The following is a 21,487-nucleotide window of genomic DNA, read 5'->3' on the forward strand; positions in this document are numbered from 1 at the left end:
TCTCTCTCTCTCTCTCTTTTTACAATTGTTTTCTCTTATCCTCTTTTCAATACAGTAGCAAATAATATCTCACAAAGATCCTGTATTGATTTATTTTTATTTTATTTTTGCATTGAGTAGATTTGACAGCAGGAATAACCAACCACAGGTTCCACAACACATAATGTGTTAAGCATCAATTAAGCATCTGACATATTATGTCAGATGCTTAACCGGTGACGGTGGTATCCTTATTCCAGGCTTGTCACAATAAAGTGAAAATAGCTGATCTACAAGCTCACATTGTGTCACAACACTACAGCTAGGGGATTTATATAGAACAACATCAAGGCAATATCCAATGTGCTTTACAGTTTACATCAAACAAAGGGACACAATTACACAAAAAAGCACAATTAGAATGCATAAGTGAGTACATTTTATTTATATGGCACACTTCACAGAGAGATCTTACACAGTGCTTATGTAATATGTCCAAATTAACATATACCATATACAGAAAAGTAAGATTCATATGGTTAATGTTTTGAGCATGTGTATTATTATTATTATTATTTAAAGGAAAGCTTGAGCACTGCCATTAGTATATTGGTTATGATATTGATTATTCTAAGCAAGTAGACATCAGGCTTAATGAGCCTGATTGTATTTGTTTCTACTTTGGTTAGCCTTACACTGTTTGTTACTGTATATTAATGGCATTGGATCATCATTGTACTGGATAAATGGACATGCCATAGCAGCCATAATGTACTGTATATTATGTACATATGTACAATATTATGTATTATATTAGAGGCAGAGACTACTACACTTTGATTGTGAGCAATAACCCAATCCTGTAATGCTTGAATTTCCCCTCTGGGATCCATGAAGTATAATCTCATTTAGCCAGAACCCATAGGTAGGAGGGCTTTTATGATTTTTGGCACTTTGGCAGCGATGGTTGCAATGCTTTTAGTGAGGCATATAGTGAATTAGGCCTGTCATACTCAAGTTAGGCCTGTCATACAATTATTACATAATCATCTAATCGCAATCATTTGAGATAATCACAATTATTTTGTCATAATCGTCATAATCGTTTCCATGTTGAAATATTTTGAATACATCTTTTTAAACATATGTCAACATTTATATATGTCAAGTATTTTCAAAGGAATTATTCACATATATTTTCCCCCCCACAACCACAAACAACAAACAGCACAAATACTCAGGTAATGTCCATAAATAAATAAAATTAAATAATAATAATAATAATAACAAAAAAACACATTAGATACAGTTAAACAAACACATGCACAATGTCCCATCACAGTTCCTTACCCCCACCCTACAGCTGACTACTCCAATTAACCACAATACATCCAAAGCCTCTTCAATATCACCTTGCTTAATGATGTCCAAGAACTTCTCCCATATCTTATAGAATACAGCAGGTTTCTTCCTAATTACATACTGTACGTTAGTTTCTCAGGTGCCAAACTGGTCGTTAAATTCCTCAGCCAAAAGCCGATCGTAGGGGCATTGACATTCTTCCAATATAGCGCAATTGAGCGTCTGGCCTGTAACAGGCAAAGGTCAGTCTTTTTTTTTTCTTTACTATTTAGTATACAATTTAATGGATAAATACTGAGTATACATAATTTAGAACAAAGAGCCTAGAGGAACTGGACCTGATGTAATCTGAGATATAATGGACCACAGACCTCCAGAATGTTTTCATCTCCTCATATTCCCATAAGCAATGGAATAGTGTACCTTTATGTTCACTACATTTATAACATAAATCAGGAATGTTAGGATGTCATTTATTTACTTTCTCCGGGGTTATATACGTTCTCATTATCCAATTATACTGAATTAGTCTTAATCTAGTATTGATAGTTTGTGTTTGTGCCTTGGAACATATTAAACCCCAATCAATTTCTGAGATTTCCACTTGAAGGTCCTGTATCAATTTTTGTCTTATCAAAGTCATCTTAATGAAATCCTTACTGTATAGGCTACCATACATTTGTGAGACCAACCCCTTTCCTAAACAATCCTGTGTGGTAAACCTCTCAAGCACGAATAAAGGAGGTTGTTTTGTATTTCTGACACATGTAATAATATACAATTTCTGATTTGCAAGTATTTGAAGAAGTGGTTTTGCGGTACATTATATTTCCTCCTCAGCCCCTCAAAAGACATTAGATTGCCATTCTCGTATAGATCCACCACTTTCTTTAAGCCTTTATTACTTAAAGCACCAAAAGTAAAAGTACTCATTATAGAGAATGTCCCATTTTAAGTTTGCAAAATGTATACAAATCTTTTGCAAATAGCAGATCTACGATGCGACACACTGTGATCTTGTAGAAATCCTCCAGTAAAGTAAAAGTACCTCAACATGTTATGTATAGTAAATGTACTTAGATCACTACATCTGCAGCGATTCATTCCATGAGTGGGCCATGATGGGATCAAACGACCCGGCCGTATAAATATACAGTATATACATCCAGCCTTCTACCTCATTCAGACACATGATTTCTCTGGAGGCTGGCTGCAGAGAACATTGTCTTTTCTAGGAATACACTCTATAGTCTATACAGTCATTCCAGAGGCAAGGGTTGTCTGTCTGGCAGCATGTACGCACGTCCCCCCCACACACACACACACACACACACACACACACACACACACACACACACACACACACACACACACACACACACACACACACACACACACACACACACACACACACACACACACACACACACACAGACACTGATGGTTGCAATCAGTGGAAGAAGACAGAGAGGGCCGCTTAAGAGGCTAGCTCGTCAGCCCTGATAAGACTTCTTGTATTGAGTCTGATTGGGTTGGAATACTTGGAAGGTCCAGGGTAGTGTGTGTGTGTGTGTGTGTGTGTGTGTGTGTGTGTGTGTGTGTGTGTGTGTGTGTGTGTGTGTGTGTGTGTGTGTGTGTGTGACACACTCGCACCTCTCTGCCTGGCGTTATAGGGGGTCCTAAAAAATATGTGGGGGTTAATCCATGCCTGTTTGTGTGTGCAACATTCTGTGTCGTGTGTCGCTGTGCGTGTTGTTCTTCAGTTTGTTGTGAAGCTCTGATTGACATCAGCCAGACAGTCACTATTAAGATGAAACAAAAACATTCATGTTTATGAGTGGGTGCTGAGGACTAGGGTTCAATTAAAGGCAGAAAACAGACCTGCCCCATTCATGTTAGTTTCAACAGTGCTTTCTCTGTCCGTAATTTCGCCTTACATTGCCTGTGAGAAAACCCCAAAACACAGTCAACGTGAACAATCACAACAATTATTAAAGCACAGAAGCTTAGAGAACCAGAAATACATTTCAAATTAAATCAAAATACATTATAAACGATTCATCCCTGTCGGCTTGGAACTCGGATGGTGTGCTAGTTGACACACGAGACCATTTGGTGCTGTGTGTGTGTGTGTGTGTGTGTGTGTGTGTGTCAGTGTGTGTGTGTGTGGGTGGGTGTGTGTGTGTGTGTGTGTGTGGGTGGGTGTGTGTGTGTGTGTGGGGGGGTGGTTGGTCTGAGGTTCAGCTACCAAGTGGTGTTCAGTGTTTCTCTCCAACAAGAGACAAGAACAGCGACACCAATTTCCATCCAGGCCAGCCGATGATTGCCATCGAGTGTCTTCAACGATGCACTTTTGCACTCCACTCGCCCATCAAGTCTCTATTCACTGGCGCCCTCTGTGCTGCATGATTGTTCATCAAGTGATTCTCTCTACCGCCATATTTGATATAAACACAACGCACAACAAAGATTTAGTAATGCATACAATAAGAATAAACATGTGCTCAATTTGTTAAAATACTACTTGGATGTAAAGCAAATAGCAACAATAGGCAATCTACAAAGTCATAGCGCTTCACATTGCAAATCGTGTGCATCAGTTCAGTGATAGCCTGGGACCAGGAGTTCAATACTTTTATTAATCCGTATTTTACCGGATCATATTAGGATTTTGGGAGTTCAAAACGAAAGATCTGGATTGGGATCACTCTGATATCAGATCAGGAAATCCAATCCAAGCTGAAATCTGGATTAAATCGTCAAATGGGTAGTTCAAAATAAAAATGTAGGATTGGGATTGATTTGATCCAACAAAAAAAAACAGGATTACCTTGATCCAACTAGAGAGCTGGATTTGCAGTGGATTACCAAAGCAAAACCAAAGCTTTACAATCCTACTATAAATACACCACGTCTCTGTACGTGTGTGTACGTCTGTAATCCGTTTGCCAGGCATTCCATACCACCACACAGGCCCCTTTTCCACCGGTTGGTTCTTTTTGGTTCTTAGTCCATGAGTTCCAAAATTGGAACGTTAATTATGAATTGAGTGGGCAAAACCATACCTATATTAGATTGTTATCACCATGAAACTTCCCCAATTGAGTACTTACATGAAGACAATGATTTATTGTATTACAAACTTTAAATGTTTAAATATGCGAATGAGGCCTTGTGTAGGAAAATATGAAAAATAATCGAAAATTATGAAAAAGCTCAAAATCATGTATTAATTTACTTGTATTGATCCTATAAACAATTTAATATAGGTCTAGTTTTTTCCCACCAATTTTTTTTCCCACCAAGGACTAAGAACCAAAAAGAACTGATCCGGTTCCCATTGGGAACCAACCGGTGGAAAGGGGGTCTGAGTGCAGTGCCTGTTGTGGAGTCCATCGGATAGCCTAATCTGTCCAGATTAGAAGCAGAACAAAAGCCTCAGCCCAGGCTCTGGACAGGGCCCAAATGAACCAATTGATCATTCTGTTTCATCATTGAGATGTCAACAGGCCAGCTCCTGCATATACGGAGATCTAGGGGTTTGATGAGGTCAGATCACAAGCTTCTCACAAGGCGTGACTACTGACTGACTGACGGGGACTCAGGTTTTCATAGTAAACTGCGACCTGCGGTCGTTAGTCTATCAGTCCACTTCTCACAGGTAGTCTACAGTCTTCACACATTCCACAACCTCACATTGAGATTAGGCAACACACTTCATATCTGGGCATGCTTGACACTAGCTCTGGTCCATAGCTCTAATGCGTTTCATTTAGAGCTATGTTACTCTAAACTTCCGCCACTCGCATGAATGCAGACCAACCTCTCCTCTTTAGTGTAAATACAAATAATTTTTTTGCTACTCACCAAAACAAAAACATAATGTATGGCCTACTTGTGTGCAAGGCGCAAGTTGGCACCTTGGCAGAGTGCATTTCAGACTTTCAGTTATACCTGCACAGCCCAGATTGTAGCCACACAACACCATTTTCATTCAACGCCCAGGCAGGCAAATGTTTCCAATCTGACCATTTAGCGGATTTGAATGAAATATCAACCAGTAGGTTACTTATCAAGATGATGCAATGGAGCCTACTGGCTGCGATTAGGAAACACAGAGATGTCACATTGTCCGACTATTACTATAACCCTAACGGTATAACCTCAGTCTTAACTGGCCACGTACTGTAAATCCCCTAACCTCATATCAGTGTTAATTGGCCACGTAAGTCCAGTAACCTCATATCAGTCTTAACCGGCCACGTAAGTCCCCTGACCTCATAACAGTCTTAACCGGCCACGTAAGTCCCCTGACCTCATAACAGTCTTAACCGGCCTCGTAAGTCCCCTGACCTCATAACAGTCTTAACCGGCCACGTACTGTACGTTTCATGATGTTTTCGCTTCGGCAGCAGTAATTTCACTTCTGTGTTTCCTAATCGCAGCCAGTATAGCCTCCAGTATAGCTTTGTGGCTGTCGGTTGATAACATTCAATGCAGGTGCCAGATTATGCCATCACCAGTACAGTTTGTGCTGTGTCTATGGGCTCTCTGGGAAATCATTGCTCATCCTCATTGACTGCCTGCTGGACCTTTTGTTTTTACCGCCTTTTGTGGCAATTCATTCCTCCTCCCCAACACTCATTTCACTGCCAGTGAGGAGACAGGTGCTGCCACAGTCCGTAATGCGTGCAGTACCAAATATCACCCTCCCGCCCCAGTTGACAGCAAAATTAGATTTATTTTTTGTTTATATAAATTTCATTTTAGTTTGTCATATTTTTGTCATCTAAATTGTTTTAGTTTTAGTCGACTAAATATGTGATTTTAGTCTGCTAATATACAGTTGATTTAGTCGTCAATGTATTTTTGGCAGGCCATGATGGCGTTGTAATGCCTGATTTTACACTTGGTTGCATGCTGAAAATAGCCGAATCACAAGCTTGTTGGCCTCTCGCTGTGAGCTTGTAGATCTGCTATTTTCAGAGCGCAACAACCAAGCGAAACCAAACATAAAATTACTTGTCTTTTAGTTCTTCGGGATCTCTTCTCCACTAGTCCCTTACTAACATTTTAGTCTAGTTTTTATTTGTTGACAATGTTGGCAATGTCATCATTGCTTAGTTTTTATTTAGATTTCGTCTGTGAAAAAAGGTACAGTAGTTCATCATGGATTTAGTCGACAAAATGTACACAGCCCTGCCTGGCTAATTCCCTCCCCCCGGACACGGGCCAATTGTGTTCGTATGGACACTCGACAAACCCATGCACCGCGGTAGCCTATGAATGCAGGTCACTCTCCCAAGCTAGCCTATATGGGGAGTTGTGTCCAAAAACCTTTTATAGTGCCACCATGAGTTGACGGTTTTGAAAAAATCACACCCATGTGAAGTGAGGGGTGCTCTTATCATCGTACATCCATTCATTGTGTAGGACAAAAATTTCCGATTTGCTCGTCTACATATGACGTAATTTCTCCATGCAGTCAATGTGTGTTTGTGTTAGGACAACACAAACACTACACTATAGCTGAATATAGGAGGGGCTAGCACCCCTCAAAAAACACACTTGTGTGAAGTGAGGGGTGCTCTTATCGTCATACATCATCATACATCACATTCCGTGCTAAGCCAATCAGACATCTCGAATTTGGAACACACAAACACAAAGCTGGAGGGGCTATAGCGCCCCTCAAAAAAAGTGTGTGACTGCATGCAAAGTGTAACACGCCTATCAGTTAGTTCAGAGGTGTCTGAGGTTCGCTGCTCACAGACAGATGGACAGGGGCAAAAACATAATTTCTACCAGCCTCCCTTTGGACCTGGGCGCACATAAAAAAAATCAAGAATGACACGCGTGTCATTATCTGCTGGTGCAACAAGCGCTGTCTCCGTTGTGCATCTTTCGCCCTCTTTTTTTCTATTATTATTATTTTTGAGTGTTGCAACCACTCCGCTTTGTGTGTCTCTCTCTGGCTGTGTCCCTGGGTCCCTGTGTCCAAGCACGAAAATAGCGTTTTCATCACCAAGTGACACTGTTGTGCAGCCTAATACGCACACACACAAATTAACTACAGGTATATATGATGATGTTGGGTGTGACAGTACTGTCAGTACAGTACAGTACAGTACAGTACAGTACAGTACAGTACAGTACAGTACAGTACAGTACAGTACAGTACAGTACAGTACAGTACAGGGACTCCCTGGGGACCCCCACACGGTAAATCTGTCATTTCTCGTTTGGGCGGGGCGGCTCGTCGGAACCGGCCCGGCACCCTGGGTGCGTTCCTGGGGGTCTGGATGTTCCAGGGACCCCCACATGGTAACTCTGTCATTTCTCGACCGTTTCGGATGCGGGGCGGCCTGCCGGAACAGGACAAGCACCCTGCACTCATTCTTGTGGGTCTGATAGTTCTAGGGACCCCCACACGGAGTTGCAGCACTCACTTCACACGGGTGTGATTTTTTTGTAACATGCATGTTTCTCTGTCACAACCGCCCGGCCGTTATTTTCGTACGTTTACGACGTTCTTTTGTTGGTTCAATCACTGCTTTGTTATGGCTTTCCTATAGCTCCAGTTAGCTCATAGCATTAGCTGCTGTTGCCACTCACTCCGTGTTGCGTCGTTTCATACTCCCATTGGCTTAGGAGGCAGCCAAACATGACTAGGTCGCTATACTAGAAGCACTAGTGAGTGACTGTAAGCGAGGTTTACACCTGTCACAAAATAAATGTTGTGCCAGGTGTGCCTCACTTCACACTTGCCTGATGGTGCCTGATGACCCACAAGCATGACTTTTACTGCTGTAAACAAGCTGTTGTTACTGCTGTTGTATCCGGCTACTAACTGACCGGCCAGTGAGGAGCCCCCACAGAGAGGACGTAAAGCCTTCGTCCAACTCCCTGCAGACAACCTGTAATAATACGTACAGTGAAAATGATCAGCCTCTCCGCCCGGGTTCCCGGGCCAATTGTGTTCGCATGGACACTCGACGAAGCCAGATGCACCACAGTGGATTCGAAGCCCCGGCTTCAGTGGTGGCAGCCAGGCATTTTACCATGGTGCCCCCCGAGCACTTTTCTTGATATTTCTGATGAGCATAATGGTACACATCAGGGCTGCGAGCAAAACGGCTCCAGTTCCAAAGAAGATGCCCATGACCACCGACGCTTTGCTCTCGATGTCACTTGCAATGACTGCAGGGCAGGCGGGCACGATCTCCCAGATCCCGCTCGGTTTGGGGCAAGTCTGTTTAACCTGGTTGAAGTCCCCCACCCCCAGCATGCCACAGCAATGGAACGCACTGTGGAAGAGCGTGAGAGTGACAGCAATGGCCGGGTCATTCTCGGCCAAGTAAAGAGCATAAACAGTGCTGTAGAACTCCAACAGCTGTGCTTCAACCTCATGCCTTCTGAGATAGGCGAGCCCTCCGAGTACTGCCACGGACCCAGCCAGGAGGGCCAGCAGAGCGGCGAAGAATCCAATGCCCCGTCGATTCTCCTTGTGGGCACTAAAGGCTCCGAAGGCAACCACACCCAGCAACACCGAACCCAGTGTAATCAGCACAGTCGCACCAATGACAAATGCACTTGTGTTGACCATTGCAACTTCAAAAAAGCCTTTGGTGCTATTGCTGAATCTCAGCCACAAGCCAAGAGACAACATGGCAATCCCCTCCAAAAGCAACACGGTGTTGAGAATGAGGAGGATCCATTTGAATAGCTTGCTGCATGCACCCAGTGCCATAATGATAAAGATCTTTCCTTCTTTTGTTCTCTGTCTCCTCTCAAGCGTCCTGGGACCGTCTCTATCACAAACAACAAAAAGCTTATTAGCCACTGCTAGAACAACAAATTGCTTAGAAACCTTCTAATTTAAAGCTAAAGGGCATATGTTGTGATGTCGTTGCATAATGATGTGATGTCATTATTACGCACAATGACCAAACTGGTCGAGGCCACCTCGGCAAAAGATATTATTTGAACTGCTGATCCAAAGGTGATGCGGCGAGTTGGAAGTCTGTCGGCTGCAAATGCCCATATATGGAGTACCCTGATGTCATCATTAACCCCTAAACGACGACTGGGTCAAATTTGGCACATACCAGTAAAAAAGAAATGTAGCGTATAAAATTAAAATTAAAATTTGTAAAATCTTTAAAATATCTTTCAATATTTATAATATAATAAATGTAACAAATGCTCAAGCCAGCAAGTTTTTTTAAACTTGTTTGTCATGTGGTGGTTCTTTTCTATAATAATTTTCACAGAATGTTTACATAGGAGAGACTATAGCACTCCCTCAAAAAAGAAAACAATGAGGTGGGGGTAGGGGGGGTGTATGAAATGTGCACGAGGGCCTGAGTCAGAGGGTGGAGGGTTGTGTTCCACCTCACTCTGAGCTATCCAGACTCCCACCAAACACATCCTTGACCAGTTTCCTGTAACCATGGCGATGAGGAGCCGTGTCCAATCAGATCTCTGTGTTGTGTGTCGGGGAAGTGCATGGTTTCCTGCCCGTTTGGCTGATTTCCTCCCATTGGTGAAAGCTTGGAATTCTTTCATTGGTCCAGGAAAACGGCAGCATGAAAAATGAAACTGTTGCAACATTTATTCATTGACTTTTTCAAATAAACCTTGAATACAACCATCAGTTCAATGTGATTCATGTAAGTAACTTTTTTTTTTTTATGTATGCAAACTTGCATGTTTTAAATCTGGGTGAGCAACCGTACCTCTTTTTTATCTACCAGGTTTTTTATCTGTATATTTGGCTATCGAGGTGATCAATTGAGTTGATCAAAAACAACCAGTGTTTGATGTGCATAGAACTTTATTATTCATATTAAATAATTGACTCGTTCTGTTCCTTTTTATTTTATTTTAATATTGATGTATTCTGTTGCTTATATTTTAATTAGCAGCCTACACTCTATGATAAGATGTAAATGCAATAGAGCTTTTATTTTATTTTATTTTTTCACATCAGCCTTGGGAAATGGCTAAGTGATAATAGGGGATTTAAGTTAAATAAAAATCAGTTAAAGGTAAGAAAACTTATACAATTGAAATTATTTTCTTTTTTACATCTCACAGCATATCAAGCGGCTTCCATAGGCAATTTAGGCATGCATGCCATGCCATGGGGTGTTTATTATCCGCATCATACAGCCCTTCTTAAAACCAGCGTCCACCAGCAGGATTAAACATGTCGACAACAGTTCAGGCTGGCACCAGTCAGGTCACCAGCAGCAGCACTGCTCTCCAAATCCCTCCCCAGCCGGAGTACGAGTCGCTCAGTGGGAGGAACCGGAACCAGCACCCGGTCCTCCTGGCGATGGACACAGCCGCAGTCCGGCCGGTCGTCCCTCCTCGGGGCATCATCAATCCTAAAAGCCGGGGGATGGACGGCTCCCTGGAGGCCCAGACGCCACGCCCCCCCAGGGCCTGTAGTAACACCCCAGGGCCTACTAGACCCTGCTGGAGCATGGACGAGAAGGTGGCCGTGGTTCTGGTGACCGTGGCTGGAGCTTTGATCCTGCTGCTGCTGTACAGACTCCTCCAGATGAGGCACAGGCAAGTATAGTGTATGCGCTGTCAAACGCCACCCTTTTGTGTCTCTCCACCTCTTCTCTTCAGTAATACTTCACCTGTGTATGTTTACGTTGTGTTTGTTACATTGCAGCCAGTGACTTGTGTTGTGTTGCATTGTCGTGTTGCGTTGTGTTATGTCCAGAGCCGGCACTAGCCGACAATGGGGGCTGTCACACACACAGCATGTGCATTGTTTTGAGCCGTGCAGCCGCCCCAATGCACATAATGTTGTTGACATCATCAGACGTCATCGTTGTGAGTCAGTTCACACAAATGACCGATAGCAGCTGAAGTCCTTGTCATATTGTCTGTCTGTCTAAGTCTCTCCTGTTACACAGACCACCACTGACCACTGAGCAAAATGAAATGTTTTTTTTAAACTGGCAGTCTTGACTGAGGGGGCTAGATGGTCCTGTTGAGGGGACGACGCCCCCTCATGCCCCCTTCAATGGTGTTCTGTGGTGCTCTGTTGTGCTATTGGGTTGTTTTATGTCATGTTATTTTGTGTTTGTCTTGTGTAGTCTTTCCGTGTCATGTTGTGGATGTCGTGTCGTGTCGTATCGCGTCGTGTTGTCATGTTTCATCATGCTGTGTTTTGTCATCTCATGTTATTTCATGACAATAGAGCGTCACAGTCCCGCCCCCACATGACGACGCCAGGCCCAGGAAATGAATCCAAATGCATTTTTCCCATAGACATTTCAAAACGTATTTACACTGCGGTATTTACACTGCGGTATTTACACTGCGGTAACGTGTGTGACAAATCGTATGACTGACTTACAAGCGTCGTACAAAGCCAACTCGAGTCGTGACAAATCATGACAACAAACACAATATTTTGGACCAAACAAATAATTACAAAGAAGAAAAACAACAAAAAAAGTGTTGTAACCTGCCGTTTTTTTCTACTTTCTAATTCTTTGTTTGGCCCAAAACATTGTGTTTATTGTCATGATTTGTCACGACAAGAGTTGGCTTTGTCCGCGGCGTAAATGTCTTTAAATAAATACTTTCTGAAAAGTCTATATGGAAAATGAACAGGGATTTATTTTCCGGGTCTCTTAAGGGGGCGGGACTGCGACGCTCTATAGTCTCTAGATACAGACTGTTGAACGAAGAGGGCACTGTTTTTCCTTTTTTTGCCGATGGGTATCGAGATTGAGTTATGACATTTTATCGTATGTTGTGTCCTGTCGAGTCGGGTTGTAGTAGTAGTCATGTCGCGTTTTGAGTTTTACCGTGTTGTGTCGAGTCATGCTGTGTTCTGTGTTCAAAGGTTGAAACTGGCCAGGGCCAGGAACGCTCTGCAGTACTACAGCTTCTACCATGCCGCCACATATACGCTTCAAGACCCGGGAGGACTGCCTCACACGTTGCCTGCCAAGAACGGGGACATCCCAGAGGCTATTCCGACGGGCCAAACGGTAACCGAGGCAGCGACGCCTGTCGCCATCGCCCCGCTGCCATCCCCGCCGTCGTCGCCTCCGCCGTCGCTGCCCTTACCCCCTCCTCCCGTGCTCCCTCCTCCTCCTCTCCACCCTCCACCTCCTCTCCATCCTCCAACTCCTCCTGTCCGGATGAGCCTCCCTCTGCAGCTTCCCGTCATCCACACCACCCCGCCCAGCCCCCACCTGCCCTGGGGAGCCAGCTCGGACGCCGACGTCTACTCCCGCATAGGGGTGTTCCGGCCGTCGCGTCTCTCCAGCCTGTCGGGCCGAACACATGTCATCCTGTTTGAGCACTCTTCCCTGTGACTGCTCCCTCTGTGCGCCTCTCTCAATTAAATTAAATTCAATTCAATTTTATTATAGTGTCAAATCACAACGAGTTGTCTCAAGACACTTTACAACCAACAAAGATCCACCCAGAGCAAGCAATATTGCGAATTTGCGATAATGGCAACGAAAAACTCCCCTTTAGGAGAGGAGAAAACGTCAGGCAGAACCCGACTCTGGGGTGGGCGGCCATCTGCCTCGACCGTGTCGGGGGGGGGGGGGGGGGTAGAGGGAGAGAGAGAGAGATAGACAGAGAGAAATAGACAGAAATAGACAGGTGGGCTCCGTGGAGGGGTCTGGTCCACATCTGGTCCACATCTGGTCGAGCTCTGTGAGGCCGGGTCCAGGTCACACTTCTGGTGGGCTCCATGAAGAGGCCTGATCCACGGTCACACTCGGCAGTCAGTTGGGGGTTAATATTAGAGTAGGCATGTACCAACCGGAGGCAGGACCACCCGGAGAATGAAGGACATCACATCATTAAAGACAAGATACTGAACAAGAACAAAATCTTATACTGCTGCTATATGGCAAATGAATTTCCCTCTGGATTATTATAACCACTTGAACCCTCTCTAGACTTGGACCAGAGTTGGCTCTGTACATGGACCGCTTTTTTTTCTCCATCTACACCAAATCGCTGTAGACAGCACTTATGTTATGTGCATATTCAATGTACTGTAAAAAGATCTAGATGCAGACACCTATTTAAGTCAAGCACTGACTGTGATGTTGTCTGTTTAAAACCATGTGGCTCCAGGGGCCACATGAATGGAGTAATGTTCAGCAACTAAAGACAATAAATATTTTTTAATGGAAAATGTTGAATTGTGCGAGAAAATAGAGATTCACATTTGAGCAAGAATCATGCAGCACTAGTGTACAGTGGGTACAGCAGTGTCACACACACACACACACACACACACACACACACACACACACACAGGGGGGCGCACACACACACACACACACACACACACACACACACACACACACACACACACACACACACACACACACACACACACACACACACACACACACACACACACACAGACTAACAAAACAAAGGCCAGAGAAAATAGGAAGGTCTTAGGCCTGCTCAAAAATGGGTGAACTTTGGCCATTATGGAAAAAGAAAGTGAACAATATTAATATAGAAAACTGAAGTTCATCCTTTAGTATATGCAAAATAGAAAGCTTATATCTGTAAACGTTTTATCGTTTTACCAGTCATCACAAAGAAATAAAGAGGCATATAGATGCAGTAGGCCTACTTGGTTTTTATGTAGTGTATTTCTTTCTTTTAAAACAGGGAGAATTCTGACGTTTTGGCAAAAGGCCTTCCGCAATATGTGACTATTGTAACCTGTTGGGAGAGCATGGTGACTAAACTCACTTTGATCATTTTGCCAGAAAAAGACAAAAGTACAATAACAGGTCATGATCATCAATAATAAATAAATAAAGAGATTAGGCCTAATGGTTTTCCAAGAGAGGCTGTCATTTTAGAATAATTTGTTATGTCCTATGTATCTCTCTGTTAGGCTGTCTAGACAGTCTCAACAAGATACCGTAGTGGTTTATTTGTTTGTCTTCTTGTGGTTTGTTCAGTGCTGCCCTAATGGTTGTAAAGTAACTAGTCAATACTTTAAACCTGTACGTCCTTCTCGTCTAAGAACTGCCGTGGATCGTCATTAGAGACAAATATAAAGGATATAGCTCATTGTTTTTAACAGGTCTCGTGAAACTGAGCATGCTGAATCCAGCATTACATTTAAGAATGCTCCAATAAAAAAAAAGATCCTTGGTGCATTTACTTATGTAGCATATTGTAGCGTAGCCTACTGTAGCTATCCAGCCGCTCTACCGGCCACTCTACCCCTGAGCCACTGCCACTTTATAGCTTATCGATTGGATTAAAGCTCAACCTTAAACTCGTAGGCTTTCCGCAATTTGTCCACTTTCTTCCTTATATTGATATATGTATTCCTATTCTTAATATATTGTATCGTCTTGTCTTGTTCTTGTATAATATCATCCAAAATCTGTTACGGCTGACCTCGTGATATCCTTAGAAGGGAGGCATTTCCTTGAAATGGACTCTGTTGATTTCACTCCCTTCTGTGTTTCCTTTCATTCTCTCTGTTTCTTTTTCTCTACTTAAAGGGAGATGAAACTCCCACTTCCGTTTCCTTTGAGTCCATCCTGCTAGTTGCTTTGAAGAGAGCAGCAGTTGGAAAGTGAAGGGAAGCTGCAGGCATAGGAAATATCAGTATCTCAAGTGTTTTACTTACGTAAAAGTATTGCAATGTAGATTACTTGTGGTTAATCTGTTACAAGTTGAAGTCCCATATTCAAAACGTACTTGAGTGAAAGTACTTCAAGTATCAGCATAATGAAAATGAAAATCTCCAAAGTTTTCAAATAATTGTAGTGGAGTAAAAGCACAATATTTGGCTCTGAGATGTAGCGGAGTAGAAGTAAAAGCATAGAAAATTGGAAATACTAAAGTAAAAGTACCTCAAAATTGTACTTAGTGTACTGTAAGTACAGTTTAGTAAATGTACTTAGTTACTGGGAAATATCTCTACCCACATAACTGTTATAGTGGGTGCTTGAACATTTTGGATACTGTGGTCATTTCTTGGACAAAAGTCAAGTGGTTTGGGCCATACGCTGTTGTTGTTGCATGTTGAAAATAGCAGATCTACAAGTCCACATCCACAATAGGCTATGTCACAGAATCAATAAAGGCGATGCACATATACTTGCCAGAATATTTCTACCAGTAGGGTTCCATTGAGCGACACATGGAAACACTTTTTAAATTATGCATGTGCAAATGTGAAATGAAGACTAAAAGGTTATGTTTCAGCATAGAAGAGTTAGCCTATATAAACAATTATTGACTGAGAGCATACTGAGTTTGGCCTCTGTCTCTCTATTCTAAAAGCCTGCTAATTCAATCTAAACATGCATGTGACACGTCAGACGCTAGCATTGAATGTCCAAAGCTGATTATATGCAGGAATATGACTATGAGCAGGAATAAGAGTCAAATGAGACAATGTAAACAGGTTTTCTGTGTATAAAAATGATAATTTGATCAAAACTATTTTTATGTCAGTTGTAGGCCTATCATTTTCAGTGGGTATCACATTATCCAAATGTCTAATTTCAGAACTGAACTCCTTTGTTTAATTTGGTCCATGTAATTTGTAGCCCACCTCAGAGTGTGCATGCACATATTCCTTTTATCAGCTAATTCATTGATATAGAAAATAAAGTGATTTAAATACTTTTGCCTACTGGTAAATAGTGTTTTAGAAAGTATGTACTTTTGAACACTTATATTTTTTGTGGCTTTCGCCTTTATTTTATATTTTTTGTGGAGGGACAGACAGTAGGCTGACAGGAAATGGGGAGAGAGATGGGGGGTGACATGCAGTAAAGGCCGTCGGGATTGGGAGTCGAACCCACGGCACACTGCCAGACTGGATTACCAGCCAAGGTGCCTGGACCGCTGAGCCACGGCCCAGGCTAATACTTGTGTATATTTAAAAGCAAGTATAGGTCTACTGAGCACTTTGTACTAAGTACAAAATTTACAGAGCAACATCCACTTGTAGTTAAGTTGAGTAATATTTTTAAGTATGCTTTGACTCAAGTACTGGAGGTACTGGAGTTGAATCATTTTGTTCACCACTGATCAAGTATAGGCCTATCAGGCAGGATGTCATTGACTTGCCCGGCCAGCACAAAGCTATAGAGTTAAAAGCCGACTTGTGCAGAGTTGAGTCACAGTTTGTTGTTGACCATTTTCTTGTATTATACATTTGAGCCCAGCTCCAGTCCAGTGCGGTATAATGACTTTGTTTCCTTCACAAAAGCCCTCGACAGAGATGCATGGTAATTGCATCTGCCGTGCTCTGGCATTCTTCTTATCTCTGCAGTGAAAGCGAGAGCAAATGGGTGCTTTGAGCGTTGCTCACAGTGCCTGTGTGTCCTCTGTGCGATGCCAAAACAAGTGTTTTATTTGTGTATACTGTACCCAGGTGGCAATGAACATTTTGTGGTCCACGAATACTGCTGCTTCCTACTTCCTATATGCTCATATTGTCAAAAGGTACTGAAAAGGTTACGACCTTACCAGACAAAATGCTCCATGGGCATATACACATGATCCAATAAGATAAGACTGTCACTAGACACAAATACATCATAATCATACATTGTGTTATTGATGGCAATGTGTGCATTAACTTCATTTATTCCTAAACAATGGATTTTTTGCTATGAGAAGATGTTACAGATTGTTTTTCTAAACGATGATCAATTTTGCATATAGGCCAACAAAAAGATTGACTAACATGATGTCCTTAAAATGTAGATGATATTATTAGACAATAAAATAAATGCTTTAACTTTAATGTGCAGGAGACAAAGCTGAACACAATGATTTAGGATATTCATTCACATAATTAATTCATAAACATTTTGTTAAATGTAAATAAACATTTTGTTTCATTTGTTCTTCACCATTAATTCTTCATTCTTGTTTTCACAGTTCTGTCTAGGGCCTCAGTCTTACTCCTCCTCCCAGCCAACACTCCCCACTGTCAGGTAGTTACCCCCTTACATCAAAAGGGCATGTGAGCTCAAACCCACAATTCAACATTTAGGTTTTAATTTAAAGGACAACTTTAGTTTTTTCAACCAAGGTTCATGTTTTAGGTTGTTATTAGAGAAAGTAAAAGATGAGTGTTAATTTTCTTTAATTTGTTGCTTTCTTTCGTTTTAGGGATTTTAGCTGTTTTTGACAGGGGGGCGGGGGCATTCGAGCATGGGGCTAAATATGTATTTCTTTACAACATTTTATGGTGATCTATTTTTGTATTATTTACTATAGTCCTAATATACCCCAGGAAATTACATCTGGCCACAGAAGATCACAGGATCTACTGAATGTGATCTACCTACTGGGGGAAGGCTTATACTGTGTGTATAGGCTCAATATGTCAGTTTGTCACATTCAATAGATCCTATTATCTAATGTGGTCAGATGTAATTTCTTGGGGTTTATTAGGACTATAGTAAATAATAAAAAAATAAATCGCCATAATATTTTGTAAAAAAATACATACTTAGCCCCATGCTCGAATGCCCCCGCCCCCCTGTCAAAAACTGCTAAAATACCCAAAACAAAAGAAAGCAGCAAATGAAAGAAAATTAACACTCACCTTTTAGTTTCTCTAATAACAACCTAAAACATGAACCTTGGTTGAAAAAAACTAAAGTTGTCCCTTAAGATGTTGATATTCATTTTGTATTCATCCTTAGGACCCCAAATCACACCTTGGAAAGCATGAGTGTCTATTTCAAACAAAGTGTTTTTTGACAGGGGGGGTCATATTTTGACAGCAGGAATTGCCTGTCATAATTTGACCCCCCAGTAATAGGATGTATTAGGATGTTGATATTCATTCATCAGCCAACACTCCCCACTGACAGGTAGTTACCCCCCCCCCCCCCACCAGAGAGGACGTATAGGGCCTTAGTCCTACTCCTCCTCCCAGCCAACACTCCCCACTGACTTACATTTTCATGGCAATACTTTTATACTTACTCAAGTATATATTTTGAATTCCGGACTTTTACTTGTAACAGAGTATGTCTATATTGCAGTATTGATACTTTCACATACAGTCATACATAAAACATTTGAGTACTTTTCCACCACTGCCATAGCTATACTGTATAGGGCAGGCTACTCTAATCAAGTTAAGTAGAGTCATAGCTTTGATCTTCTGCATGAGTCATGGCTGAGTGACATCAAGAAGACAGCTAGGGCAACTGTAGCAGTGCACCTGCAGAAGCTTTCAAACACCAGACATCGTGTGTATGTCACTCACCATCCCTTTGAAGCTTCCACTTACCTGTATACTGTACACACAAACCAACTAAAAGCACTGCAGGTTGCTGATGTGGAGTGCAGTGGCGGTGGCCAGCATGTAATAGTGCCCAATTTATGCTCTTGTCACGTGCACACGCTTGTGCGCACACATGCACACACTGTCCTGCACCCCTGACCATATAGATACACGCATTTTACAAGTTATATATGTACACCATATAGGCCTATACTTAAAATCACACCCGTGTGAAGTGAGTGGTGCAACTCCTTGTGGGGTCGGGGGGGGGGAACACCCAGGGAGCCTCCCCGTGTCCGAAACGGTTGAGAAATGACAGAGTTACCGTGTGGGGGTCCCTCTACTGTATCCTCTACTGTACTGTACTGTCACTGTACTGTACTGGCACACCCGAAATCACCATAGTTAATATGTGCGTGTGTGTTTGTGTGTGTGTTAGGTTGCGCACAGGTGGTGAAAAACAACCATGCTGTTTTCGTGCTCAGACGCACCCAACACCCACACACACATAGCTCCGTAAGGGAGTGGTTGCACCACTCAAAAATATTTAGGCTATATATAGGCTTTATATCTGTTCTAATTGCCACATTTTGTGACCATAAATGGGGTTTTGTGTATTCTACAGAATGAATTTAAACTAAATTAAAGGATCTTGCTAAATGCTGTCGATTTAAACACTTGGGGGCAGATTTCTTCATGTTTTTGAGGGCCCCTCCTATATACAGGTTTAATGTTTGTTTTAAGTTCAATGTTTGTTTTAAAAACGCCATTGACAATGAAGGGAAAATTTGGTATGTCATTTTGTCCCTAACACAAACATTAAATGCCATTAACAATAAAGACAAGTTTGTGTTAGCACTGTTTGTTTTATATCACCATTACATCACCATATCAACATGAGTTAGACTTTAATATATTAGCGCCCCTCATCTGCTTCTGTTGTACAAATCTGAAATCTCTTTTGAAATGTGATTTATAGTTTAGTCTCCTTCATGTTTACAAGGCAGATAATTCAGGTTTGTTATTGTATTTTGTTAATTATGCTGCTGCTTGGCCTGTCTTATATGGTGTATCATCAATTCAAATCAATATATAATGTAAATAATTAGGGAGGGGGGGGGGGGCATTGCTACAACAACCGAAAGAAAAACACTGAACACATGGTATAGTATGGAACAAACTTATTGTGTCGCTTATTTTATTTGATGGATTTTAATGGCCTAAGTTGACTCTTAATAAACACCATGAACCACATTTGAAAAAGCAGGATGAGTGGCGTGGATTTTCAGTCCAATAATCACAACTGTATCTATAAGACAGATATATATTGGCGATGATGGATAATGTTCCAATCAATCAAGCACTTCCAAAAGAATCAATTTAATTTTAAGTCATTTTAAGGAGGTGCACAATTTGCTTATTTTGCGCTGTGGGAATATAGGTCGTTGTTATTCAAACAAAAAGCCCGTTCCATATACGCACTGCGCTCTCATCATGGTCTACAGTAATGACACTTGATTATTTTTTTGAACGCGCTTTGGAAGTCTTTGTTGAAGTACGCGTAAATGATGGGGTTCAGTAGAGAGTTGGAGTAGCCCAGCCAGTTGATCACGTCCGCCAGCCACCGGGGCATGTAGCAGGACTCCAGGCAGAAGGGCATCACCAGCGCCACGATGAAAAACGGCAACCAGCACAGGATGAAGGTGCCCATGATGATGCCCAGTGTTTTCACCGTCTTGCGCTCCCGCGCCATCGCTATCTTCCTCTTCGCCTCTGTCGCCTTCTCGTGTCTGCTCTCGAAGAGAGGGCCGGAGTTGATCGGCGTGTCGGGCAGCGGAAGGTTGTCTTTCGAGTGACCGTGGTGCACTTCGATTATCTCCAGAGATTCGCCGTCGTCGGCGTGATGCCTCACCGCGCCGTTTACGCACAGAGGCAGCGGCTTGGGTTCCACGCTGCTGCTTTTCCAGCTCGTCTTAGACGACGCGTCCACGCCGCCTCCGCCGGTCTTCTTGCGGAAGAGAGCCGGGGAGAGCGCCGGTGGGCAAGAGTCGGACACTTTCTTTCTCTCCGTTTTGCGCACGGTTCTCCTGATTCGAAACCTCGCCGCTTTGAAGATCCGCCCGTATAGGACCAGCATGAGAATCAGCGGGATGTAGAACGCCGCGAACGTGGAGTATATCGTGTACCAGGGGTCTTGCCGTATCTTGCACTGCCTGGGGTTGGCGCGGTCCTCCGCCACGCTGCCGGGCTGGGAGCGCATGATCAGCATGGGCGGGATGGAGATGGAGAAACCCACCAGCCACGTGGCGCCGATGAGCGCCGCCGCGCGACGCGGCGTCCGCTTCTTCATGTAGTCGATGGGCTCGGTGATCGCCCAGTATCTGTCCAGCGCGATGGCGGACAGGTGCAGGATGGAGGAGGTGCAACACAGCACGTCCAGGGAGATGAAGATGTCGCAGGACACCTGGCCCAGAGTCCACCGGTTCAACACCTGGTTGAAGGCCGCCATGGGCAGCACCAGCACGGACACCATCAGGTCGGTGACGGCCAGCGAGCCGATCAGGTAGTTAGCCACGCTCTGGAGCGACCTCTCCAAGCCGATGGCCGCTATGACGCACGCGTTCCCGAATATGGCGCACAGAAGCAGCGCTACGAGCAGGAAAGACGTGATTATTTGGTAGCTCAGTTTCACTTCCTCCTCCGGTTCCTCCTGCTCGCCGTGCTCGGCTGCTGCTCCTGATGTTTGGTTGAAAAGGTTGTAGGGTTGAGCCGTCGTGTTGTTTGTTGTTCCATCCATGTTGGTATAGCGCAACGAACGCGCGCAGCCTGGCTCAGGTA

General features: G+C 43.0%; 2 protein-coding genes across 2 annotated transcripts; one reads left to right on the top strand and one right to left on the bottom strand.

The window, feature by feature from the left end:
• Positions 1–9,902: 9,902 nt before the first annotated feature.
• Positions 9,903–12,884, top strand: LOC310878574 (uncharacterized protein). The gene is made up of 3 exons (XM_083792919.1): positions 9,903–10,013; positions 10,441–10,920; positions 12,218–12,884. The coding sequence occupies exons 2-3, from the start codon at positions 10,553–10,555 to the stop codon at positions 12,693–12,695; spliced, it is 846 nt and encodes a 281-aa protein (XP_083649045.1). The 5' UTR covers positions 9,903–10,013; positions 10,441–10,552; the 3' UTR covers positions 12,696–12,884.
• A 7,257-nt stretch (positions 12,885–20,141) lies between these two features.
• LOC310879606 (5-hydroxytryptamine receptor 1A-beta-like) lies at positions 20,142–21,446 on the bottom strand (the record flags this gene model as incomplete). The annotated part of the gene is made up of 1 exon (XM_083794377.1): positions 20,142–21,446. The coding sequence occupies one exon, from the start codon at positions 21,444–21,446 to the stop codon at positions 20,142–20,144; it is 1,305 nt and encodes a 434-aa protein (XP_083650503.1).
• Positions 21,447–21,487: the final 41 nt, after the last annotated feature.

This window comes from Protomyctophum parallelum (assembly GCF_964188405.1).
Source record: "Protomyctophum parallelum genome assembly, chromosome: 21".
In the NCBI taxonomy this organism is placed as follows: domain Eukaryota; kingdom Metazoa; phylum Chordata; class Actinopteri; order Myctophiformes; family Myctophidae; genus Protomyctophum; species Protomyctophum parallelum.